This window comes from Coffea arabica, chromosome 7c (genome assembly GCF_036785885.1).
Source record: "Coffea arabica cultivar ET-39 chromosome 7c, Coffea Arabica ET-39 HiFi, whole genome shotgun sequence".
NCBI classification, from domain to species: Eukaryota; Viridiplantae; Streptophyta; class Magnoliopsida; order Gentianales; family Rubiaceae; genus Coffea; species Coffea arabica.
Genome location: NC_092322.1, coordinates 22,591,394 through 22,603,338, shown reverse-complemented (window position 1 = coordinate 22,603,338; position 11,945 = coordinate 22,591,394). Strand labels below are relative to the sequence as shown.

General features: G+C 37.0%; 1 protein-coding gene across 1 annotated transcript; it reads left to right on the top strand.

Moving 5' to 3' along the window:
- The first annotated feature begins 2,044 nt into the window (after positions 1-2,044).
- On the top strand, positions 2,045-6,296 carry LOC140010268 (uncharacterized). The gene is made up of 2 exons (XM_072056835.1): positions 2,045-2,403; positions 3,960-6,296. Exon 2 carries the CDS (start codon positions 3,965-3,967, stop codon positions 5,558-5,560), a length of 1,596 nt encoding a protein of 531 aa, XP_071912936.1. The 5' UTR covers positions 2,045-2,403; positions 3,960-3,964; the 3' UTR covers positions 5,561-6,296.
- Positions 6,297-11,945: the final 5,649 nt, after the last annotated feature.

Below are 11,945 nucleotides of genomic sequence, written 5' to 3'. Positions count from 1 at the left end.
AACTGGTAGGTTTTGTATTTAATATAAATTAAATATGTGAAAGTAACAAACATGGGTAGTTTAATTAGTTTAATTAGTTACTTAATATGTTGACAAGCAAGAAGTTTCTTTTGCAAAATTCGTTCATTAGATTTCTCCAATTAATTAAGGTAGAAAGATAAATTCTCACAATCTTTTATTAGCAATATGCCCAATTTCCTCCTAGGGAAGGTAGTGCTATTTCTTAAACCATAGGGAAGGTAAGTGCTAGTGTCAAAAACCTCAAGCGAGGTTTCTGCAATTATCCCTTTGGGATTTGGGAATTTTGATTTGGGAATTTGGAGTCTGACACTTTTGTTTTTGGTAACATGAGTTAATTTGCCAATTGTGAAGGTAGTGATTTTGCAATTTTTAATTTGCAAATTGAGGCTCTAAATTATTATACATTCATTATGCTCCTCAATGATTTAAAAATTATTGCTAATTTGATCCCCAAATTTATTCATAATTTAACACATTAGTCATGTTCTAATCATTTTGTAGTTTAATTAGTATTCATTTGATCACCTATACTTAGTTATATCTTGAATCCTTGATCAATGATTTAAGGAACAAATAAAAAGTAATTAATTTAAACTAGAATACACCTTAGACTGCACAATGATTGTGATAATTTACAAACTTATAATTTACAATGATTAACAATAAATAATATTAGTTACAAACTTACCAATTACAATGATTAATGATAAGTGATATTAGTAACAAACTTATAATTTACAATAATTAGTGATAAGTTACTAAGTTACAACTTATAATTTATTTCAAATCAAAATACAGCTTACTTACTTACGTTATTGTGCAGTTGTATACACAATGTCACTTATCCACTTATAAATTACAAATTATGTAATGCATTACACTTACATTTATTCTTATTTCTTAGATAGCTTTTTTGGAAAAGTTTACAAATGACTTAATTGCTTTTAATAGTGAAAGCCAATACACTAATATGTTGATGTGCAATTCATATGCATTCACTTAAATTACTTAGTTGTCTTGTCTATGCTTAAAGCCATAAGATTATTGAATAGAGAATATGCATTTACATATTAAATATATAATGTAATTATAGAGCACACTAATACTTGCAAGTTACAAGTTATGCATTCAAATATTCAATACTTCAGACATGAATAATATATCAAACTACTAAAATCTAAATTCTAACTATTAATTATGTTTATTGTTTAATAATTAGTATTATATATATATACTTATTAATTATTATCTAATTCTAATCATGTATAAAAAGATAAGTATTATAGTTAATACTTATGTTATGTATTGTTGTATAATCATATTATTATAGTCATATAACAATCAATAAATACTAAAATAGTATATTGTACATCATTCTATATTATTATTATTATCATAAGTACATGATAATACCATATACTAACTATTATTAATAGCATTTACCCATACAATATAATAATATATTAGTAGTATATACTAATACTAAATAACATTTACCTATATATTATATAATTTCATAAACTAATTTGGTATTTGAATGCAGTAATACGGTACCCTATTTCATTTTATTGAATTTCAATTCGAAATCGGTTATTACCAAATTCATAATTTCATTATCTATTTCATACCATATTAGAATTTAGTGAATTTGAAAATTACCACTTTTGTACCAAATTACCAAATACCGAATTGAATTTGAAATTGGGTATGAATTTGGTACCTAATTTGCTCAGCCCTACTTATAATCCATCACAAGGAAAAAAACGTGGTAGAGATATTCTCTATTGAAATTTGTGTTTTAAAATAAAAATTGAGAAAACTTTTAAAATTGTGATAGGTCCCGCCCAATTAGCACTAATTATTTTTGAGGCCCAGGATGACTCAATAGAATAGCACTAAAATTATGAGAGGTCCCACATAATTAGCACTAATTAGCAATCATGCAACAAACCTAAAAGATATAAAAACCTGAAACGGACCACAAAAACGACTCGTGTTTCTGCCTCATTGGATGCCACAAATGTTCGTTGAAAAGCCGCGGCTACCTGGTGTGAAATGCGGAAAGCATCCTCTATTCCTCTTCACAGAAGTGAAAAGATTCTTCACAAAACCCTTGTCTGGTAAGAAAGTGAAGGCCTGCTACTGTGACTGTGAACTATCTCGTCGCAGACATTCAGTGACTCACACAAATCGCAGACATTCTCGTAGCATACTTTTCAAAGAAATCCCACAAAAATATTTGCATTTTTTTTTATAAATTTGCTGAGTTTGACTTTTAACTATTGGGGTGGAGTAAGAGGCGGTTGTTGGGGAGGTGGCGAAGCGGGGGCTGATTGCTAGTACGAGACTCGAAGAGCAGATTACGGAGCACATCAACAATAGGTATTTTTAATTACCGAATTGAGCTCTTCCTAAATGCTGACATATAGAAGCTCAATTTTTGTAATTATGCCTTTGCCAGTACGAGACTCGAAGAACCACATCACTTGGTGTAATTCCTTCAATTAGTTGATTTCGAGTCTCACGTTGATCCATCATACTAAGAAATTTTCTTCTAAATATAACTTCACTTGATTTCTAAAATTCATATGTAATAATATATATGTATTTTTTGCATTGTCATGTAATGTTTGATTTTAAACACTTTCCTTAAATATTTCTTTCAGTTTAAAATTTTATTCCTAAAAGTTTATTGATATTCTTCTTTAGTTTCCAAAAGTGCTTCCAGGAAGTTTCCGTATAATCATAACAACCATGTTGAATAAGAAATTGATATGCTATTCTTGTTTAGTTTCCAAATGTATTGCCAAAGAAGTTTCTAAAACTTTTCTTCAAACAATTTATATTCATGGCTCTTTGAACCATGAATATAAGAAAGCATATTCATATTTGAAAGAAGAACAAACATATTAAAATCTATAGCGAGCGTATTTTCGGAATACTAAATCTAACGCACCAATTTAGTATTGCAAACTTGCCCTTGTATAGTATAGATATAGATGGATAGATGTATTCCAATTCATGGAACTTTCTGTTCATCTATACTGTATGTTAAAAAAATCACTGGTTTTAATTGAAGAAAATTGTGTAATGGCATCTATGGATCATGCAAAATGTCCTTTTTTAGTTTAGCAAATCAGCTCAGCATCTTTATTTGGAAAGACTTAAATGAAAATCAGGTTGATTAGATTTTAATAACTGGTGTCCATTTGCTTCCGATTTTTTCTACTATTTACTTTGAACCCCAAGCCGGCTAATCTCGATTGATGTTTTAATCTGGTTTTATTCATTTTTTGTGCTGCACATTGATTGAATATCTAAATTTGATTGAACACTGTAGTGCTGCAGATTGATATTCTTTCTTTTTTTTTCCCTTTCAAAATAAGTAAATAACATATTGGCAATAATATGACTGCTAATTGCAATTTGCCCATCTCAAAATACATTATACTCTTTGAATTGCTCGTTCAAATTTCCTCCATTGTACCACCAGAAAATAGAGAAAAGAAAACGACTGCTAACTTTAAAAAGGTTGTAGTAAAAGATGTTTGTTGCGAATGTGTCATTCTTGTGACTTAAAAAAGCCTTCAGTTCCTCAGCTGAATGCATCTCTAATTTTTTGAACACTTGTCAATCAAAATTTCTGAGATTGATTAACTCAATATGCATCATATCCTCATATAGTAATTCAACAGTTTCAACCAAAAACAAGAACCTTGATATCAAAGTATCAGAAGGAAGAAGGAAAAGACCTGCAATATACTTCACCACCACGCCCCACCACTCCTGCCACACACACACACAGACAGAGAAAAGAAAAAGAGAGTCTTGACTCTTGATAGCAATGTGTGACTATTGTTGTTAGATCACAAGAAAGTTGTAGATCTTGAATATCAATAGCTAAACAGAAAGAAATCTGATATCAAAGTGAAAAGCAGGTACCATGATGAACATCTCCTCGGGCAATAGCTCTAATTGCTTCGATTTTGCTTTAGATCATTTGGACTGGATTAACAAGACGCTCAAATTTCAGCTCGACTTCTATATCCAGAACCTGAAGATTGGGATATGCCTATTGAAAACCTTTTATCTATATATTAAAAAGTGTAGGAGGAGGAGAAGCAATCATTTTGAGGAAAAGGGTGATGCTAAATCTGACAGTTTAAGACTTAGCAGTATTTCGTTCAGGATTCGAAATCTGGTAAGGGGGATAACACATGGACTTGACTCTGCCTTTTTCATATATATTAGGTCTAGTGTATCAGATCATAGTGACATCAAATCTGAGCTCGCCAGATTCGAGGAAAATATGCGGTTGTTTTTTGATTCAGATATCAAGGAATTCAAAATCATCAGTTTGTTGCTCTACGACTCATTGAGAGATTTACAACTAGTTGTGGATTTCATTGATTCCATTTCAGAGAATCTGAAGCATCTTTATAGCACATATTACGAATTTGATGAAGATCTGAAAATTGTAATGCTAGCCCTTCAAGAGAAGCTAATGCACTTGAAAACTTTCATTCGCTTTGCAACACTACAAGGTGTTGAGGGTGTGCAATTAAAAGATCTGTTGGTTCATGTTGAAGTTGTGGCTGTCAATGCTGCAAGCCTGATATGTAGATCTTTGTTTCAAAGAGATGATAAACAAGTGTGCAATGAGATGAAAACTGAAATTTCTCAACTGATACACAAGAAGATTGATCCTGTTGATCTCCAAGTTCGAGAAACTTATATCCATGTCTTGGCAGCTTCCAAGTTATCAGGATCATCCTACACTTTGGCTATGAAGGAGAATAAACATCAGTTGGCTGAATTTATTGATTATCTCCTGCATAGTCTCATGGAGATAATAGAATCTTATACTTGTTTCCTAGTTCCAGTGAAGGAAAAAATGCTAAAACTCCATGAGGGAGTAAGATTCCTGATCATCCTTCTTAGCCGGCAGCAGGAGAAGTTCGATGAGCTAAATGAGGAGATAAAGGATCTCATTGGAGTTGTGGTCTCTGATGTAGGAATTGTGATTTTCTCCCTTTCTGTGAATGAAATGAAAGAAGGCTTGTCTAAGGAAATAGATCTAGCGCTCTCTCATTTGGTTGAAGTGTTCAAGTTGATCATTGCAGAAGTTGGACACATTTATCCACTACCATCATCATCATCACTTAGTTTCCCTAGGACTAATGAGCTTGGCTCTCTTGATTTTCTTCTACAAACTCTCAAGGAACTATCAAGTTCTACAGCTGATTCAATCGCTTTCCCAAATGATCAAATATGCACAATCCTAGAAGATCTTGTATTCTTAAGATCTTTCCTAGGAAATATTGTAGAGCAGCGCAGCAGAAATGAAAAACTCCAAGCTCTTTGGAGTCGTATTATGAAGGTTGCATACAGTGTAGAATTCGAAATTGACTCTGCACTGGTTGGTGATCAACATGAACATTCTTTGGATGCTTTTGCTGGAGACATCAAGCATATGAAGATGGAGGCTGAAGAGATCTATAATAGCATAAGATATGATGATGAAACTGATAGGGCATAATTTGTTGTTAATTTTATGATTAATTTCCCTCTTTGTTCTTGCCAAATATTGTTTTAATTGTTGAAATGTACTTATATTTGGTATTGGGACTTAATTTCAGGGAATGGAGCAGGAAATTACGAAAAAGGGGATAATTTCTGGAGAAAAGGGAGACTTCTAAAAAAACTTCACAAACCTGGCCCACGTTGCTGAGAAGAAACGGACTTCCAGCTCCCTTTTGCTGACTAGGAGTCTGACTATGAAGAAGAAACGAAAAAGAAGGACATTGAGACCTTTTGTCTTTTCTTTTCCTTATCTTCGGCAGAAACAAACGGAAATAGGGGGAGGCTGAGTAGCATTTGGAAACGAAAAGAATAGGGAGAAAACAATTCGTCAGAGCCCTACTTTTACTTGTACTCTTGCTCAATTCGGTAGGGACCGCACAGGGACTCAAAACAAGGAGGTGAATTCGGCAGGTTTGTGCTAATTCGTGGGGACCACGGAGAGAAGTGAAGCAATTTGTTTTAGATTAGGAGACAATTCTTTTCCTTTGGCCGCGGCTTTATCTTTGGGGAATTGAGAGTTTTTTAGGATAGTTTTACTTTTCTTTCTTTCTTGGTTTTTTTGATGGCCTGGACCTCAATGAAATTACTTGAAGATTTTTTCATGAGACGTGGCTAAGTTTGTCTAGTCAAGAACAATGGAGGACTTGGTTCTACTAAATTTGTGAGATCGAATTAGTTTTTATTTATTTCCATTATTCACTGGTATTTGTCTATCTTCTGCTTTATGTTCATATGGTTGTTTTATTATTCGATTATCCAGGGCCCGGATTCTAGATTAATTCAATAACCTGAAGCCAATTAGGATAGTTAAATCCGTAATTGTTTAATTATTCTAAACTGGTGGCAACTGGCATGATTGGATTTGTGTTAGGGGGATAGACAGGCTAACTTAAAGAGACCCTCGTAGCGTGTTGATTGGTTAGAATTAGGCTCTTCTAATTATTCATGCAATTAGGGAATTGAACTTCTATGGTCGTACCTAGGGTTATTTCCTGATTAGAGAAATAGTCAACGGTCGTACATTGGCTATCGACAAATTGAGGAAGAGTTGGTTGTTTATCGCGTGTATGACAACTATAACTAATTTATCAGATAGTAACTGGAATAATCCTTGCATCTGTGATCGAATTAAATGAACCATCTCCGAAGTTGTCTCTTGGCTAGAGTTCATCCATTTTTATTTTTATTGTGATAATTAGTTATTTGAGTTGTAGTTATTTTATTTTATTTTAATTTATTCCAAGTAATTTAGTTACTCCCATTTTCAAAAACCCCCCATATCTGGAACTTGAGAAGAAATTAAATTATCCCCAGTCCCTGTGGATTCGACCCTGCTTACCGCTATATACAGAATTTGTATTTTATTTGAGCAGGTATTTATTATTGCACAGGTTCGGCACCTGTCAATTTTTGGTGCCGTTGCCGGGGACTGGTGTCAGATTAATTTGTTTCTTTTTGAGTTCACCTTGTTTTCATTTTTAATTTATTTTTCTCTTATTTTTTTTATATAACTTATGGCTTCTAACACTCCGTATTTTGGTGATATACTGGATTTTGTTTTCGGGGAAGGCAATGAGATTGATTGTTTTTCTAAGTTTGCATATTTAGAGGCAATAAACTCTATTAAAAAAAGAATGGCTGCTGCAACTTGTGAAATTTGTTATGCCAGGGATCATTCAACCGGTATGTGCCCCGAATATCAAGATGATCTGAGTGTCCCATTCAATAATTATGGGGATTTTTCACCCTTGTCTCAAACGTGGTATAACCCTAATCCAAACGGGTATGATCAAGGATGGTGGGATAACTCCAGTTATGATTATACAACAGGGCCAATGAATTTTCAGCAGTATGAGTCTCAAGAACCGTCATCCATGTCACGTATGTCTCTTGAAAAAATGGTTGAATTAATAGCTACTAACACATATCAAATTCAACAGGAGGTATATCAACTTCAACAGGAGACACAAAAGATGAGTGAAGAGATGAAAGAAGGAAGGCGTGAATGGGCATCTAAAATGAGCAAATTGATTTCTCCAGTTTATGAAGAATTGCCCTCACCGACTATTATCGACCATGAGGAAGATGAGAGTGCAATTATTCTGACAAATAACATGGTACTGCAAGAGTTTCAAGAAGAAGAATCTAAAGATGTAGTTGAAAAGAAAGTTGAAGAGCAAGAATTGAGACCCCAACATCAAATGGTTCAAGTGAATGAATCCAGTGAACAATCTCCAAATGCGGTGACATCCCCTCCATTCCTTGATCAATATTTTCGTGACTCTTATTCTTTAATTCCTGTTGGTGAGATTGATTTTATTATACCAGATGATTTTGAATTTCATACCAGGAATAAATTAAGAGTCATGATGGCAAAATATCTCGAACCAATAAGTGCTCTTGATGGAGGAGTGAGTGAAGGTTTAAGATCATCACTTGTTTGTTTGGTGCCATTTACTAGTCCATGGAAGCCCGTAGCTCGTGTGCCCAAGAATTACTCCATTTACGAGGGCTATCAGGATTACATAGAAGATGAAGCACTGAAACGAGCCACAAGATTTTATCCTCCATGAATACACATGAAAATGTCTAGCCAAAGACATTAAAGAAATGCGCTACTTGGGAGGCAACCCAAGACTATTTGCTTTAGTTTTCATGCATTTTTAAAGTTTTAGTTAAGTGTTAGTGTCAATTAATGGTTTGATGTTTGGTGGCAGGGAAATGGCAGTTGAGCGTGCCCACGCCAGGTGGTCACGTAAGAGGAAAAGAAATTTTCGCTTAGGTTCTGCGAACTCCATAGGAGTTAGACGTGCCCACGCCAGATGGTCACGCTTGAGGAAAAGAAATTTTCGCTCAGGTTCTGCGAACTCCATAGGAGTTAGACGTGCCCGCGCTAGATGGTCACGCCTGACGGAGTAAATTTTCGTTCAGGTTCTGCGGACTCTATAACAGTTAGACGTGCCCACGCTAGGTGGTCACGCTAACGGATCGAGAATTTTCGACGGATGGTCAAAAGTCTAGGGGCAGTTAGGCGTGCCCACGCCTTAGCCAGAGGGTCCTTGACTAAAAAAAAAAAAAAAAAAAAAAATTCCCAAAAACTATTTTTTTTTCTTTTCTTTCTCTTTTCTTTTCTTCTTTTTCTTTCTTTCTTTCTTCTTTCTTTCTTTCTTTCTTTCTTCCCCGCTGCCCTGCTTCCGTTTTCTTTTATTTCTTCTTCCGGCCGCCGCCCTTTCACCCATACCATCCAGCTCCACCACCACATCAATTCGCCAGCCACACTTCAGCTCACCTCCGCAAGCTCTTCCCCAGCTTCGCCATTGCCGCACGCCCAGCACCACCGCTGTCTTCCGCCACCATTCCTGCCAGCCACACTCGCGCCAGTCGCCGCCGCCGCCGCCTCCCAATGCCACGGACGCACGCCATCCGCTGCCCGTTGCTCTGTCCAGCACCCCCTTGCGCGCAACCCAGCTGCCACCGCCGCTGCTCGCCGCTGTTGCTCTGCACAAGCGCTGTTGAATTTTTGGCAACCGCGCCTACATACCGCAGCTCCAGCCCAGGCGCTACGCCGCGCTGCATCGTGCGAACAAGCAGGGGACCTCCACCAGCCCCCTGCGCTCTCTCACTTCTCTCTCCGCTGCTGTTCACCACCAGCTCTGCACCGCCAGCTCGTCTCCACCTTCAGCAGCTCCAAAGGCCGCCACTGCTCCCCTGCCCACGGCCGTCCGCCCACAGCTCGCTGGCTCCTCCTCCAAAGCTTGCGACCCCCACCATCAACTCTCCTCAGCTCAGCCGTGCCACCAGCTCCCTCCACCGGCTCTTCACTCTCCCTCAATCTCTCTCGCGTGCGACAGCCACCCAGCGCACCCCTGGACAGCCACGCGCAGCCGGGCGCGCCTCCATAGCTGCCGTACGGTGCCGCCCATCCACGCCATCCTCTTACTTCAGGGATCATCGGTTTTTATTCCTCTCCACTCCTCTTTGTTTTTTTGGGCGTTACTTTGGAAATTTGTTTGCTGAACTCACTTGTGGTTCCTCTGCTGCATTTTTGCCTAATTAATTCCGTAATTGCCTTCTGTGGGTCTGTGTTGAGCTCTGGTTGGCTCCAGTCAGTCATTTGTCGGCTTACCTGTGACACACTGGCTTTTATTACGCTGATTGTTGCCATAAATTAAGTTAGTTGCTAAGTTGATTGTTTGGGGTTTCTTAGTGAATTGAGTTTGCCGTTTGATTTAATTCTTCTCTGTGCGTACACCAGTGGTACTGGTTGTGGTAGTTTGCCTAACATTTATTCATTCTCTTTGGTTGGCTGCTTGATTGAAAGCTCCGAGCTTGTGACTAAGTTGTTATTGCCTAAATTCTGACCTGCTATTACTGGACTTGCTGAATTCTTGGGGGCATTTGTGGGGATTTTGGGTGGATATGTGTCCAATTGCTGAAATTTGTTGCTTTGTTTAATCAGTCGCATTGCTCCTAGTTTGCTTGAGTGAAATTGGTTGGACGTCCTTTGCCCGTGGAGTTTAACTGGTACATTGTTTGGAATGATTTTCTGGTACTGATTGACTTGTTGGGCTTAAATTGCTCAGGGCTTTAAATTGCTAATTTGGTGGGCCATTTATTACGCACTACCCTTTGAATTGGGAGATACCTGTGCTTATTGGGTTGATTGTTGACTTCATTAGAGGATATTGATTTCTACTGATCTGCATTTACTTGTTCCTCTATATGTTGGCAATTTTGTTTCTGTTGATTGGGTTACTTGTTAGCGGCAATAGTGAGATCAAGGTTCTCTTCTAGGTCCAGAATCTCTTGACCTTAACCTACTCCAACCCAACTCAACCAAGCCTCGCCTCACCCACTGCTGTGGCCCCGCCATGGTCCCCGTGATTTCAGGGAAGTATCGTTGTTCTTTTGCTTACTATTACTGTTTATTTATCACATTGAGGGCAATGTGTGATTTAGGTGTGGGGGGGTCAGTTTGGGTGCTAGTTTTTTAGTTTTTTTTTTTTTTTTGGGTTCTAGAGGTTTTTCCTTTGTTTTAGTTTGATATTTATCTCCTTTTTCGTTTATTTTATTTCTTTTTTTTTTCTAGTGGTCAGTCTTCATATGAATACCAAGTTTGATGCTGGATTGTTGTCTCTAATTCTGCTATTGCCAAGTGTTATTAACAAAAGGATATTAAATTAATGTGGTTGAGTTCATGAACATCTCTCTGGTGAATATCGGTAATTGTTTGACTTTTCCAATTTTTGGTTAACTTTTCTAGGCATGGGGAATGATAGTTGGCATTTTTTTTTATGTGAATTGGTCCAATTATTAATTTTAGTTCTCCATATTTGGAAATTTGAGGCTGGCTGCTGTTATTTTTGTGTTATTTTTAGTTATTGTGCTGTATGGTTGTAAATAAGAGCTGACTGTACTCTGCTAGTAGTTACTACTGAGTAACCGGGGATCTTCACCTAAAGTGTCGATTTTCGCGTCAAAAGGTAGTAGTTGCTATGAGTGCGTGGTCCTGTAGCGATTGGAGCTGAGTAACCGGGCTCCTCCATCTATCAAATGTTGGGGTTCGCGTCAAAAGGTTCTAAGGGCTATGGACTAAGTCTTTTGTTACTCAAAAAAAAAAAACAAAACAAAAAAAGGGGAAAAAATAAAATAAAGATTGTGTTAGTATGTGAACAAGTCAGCTTGTCGGTTTGTGATCTTAATGTCGAGATTTTTATTAATAGTTGGACCATTTACTGATAGATGTGAGCAACCATTCCTTTTCCTTAGATTAGTTTGCTTTAAATTGGAGGAGTTGGTGATTGGGAAGCTAACCGGGTGGTTTTTCTTTGATTTTAACCCGTGATGCTTGACATATGTTTTTCTGGGTACCTTGGCAATACGGTAGTTGGAGCAATAGCCATTATTAAATTTCGGTGTTCAATTGTTGTTCTCATGCTTGAGGGCAAGCATGATTCGGGTGTGGGGGGAATTGATAGGGCATAATTTGTTGTTAATTTTATGATTAATTTCCCTCTTTGTTCTTGCCAAATATTGTTTTAATTGTTGAAATGTACTTATATTTGGTATTGGGACTTAATTTCAGGGAATGGAGCAGGAAATTACGAAAAAGGGGATAATTTCTGGAGAAAAGGGAGACTTCTAAAAAAACTTCACAAACCTGGCCCACGTTGCTGAGAAGAAACGGACTTCCAGCTCCCTTTTGCTGACTAGGAGTCTGACTATGAAGAAGAAACGAAAAAGAAGGACATTGAGACCTTTTGTCTTTTCTTTTCCTTATCTTCGGCAGAAACAAACGGAAATAGGGGGAGGCTGAGTAGCATTTGGAAACGAAAAGAATA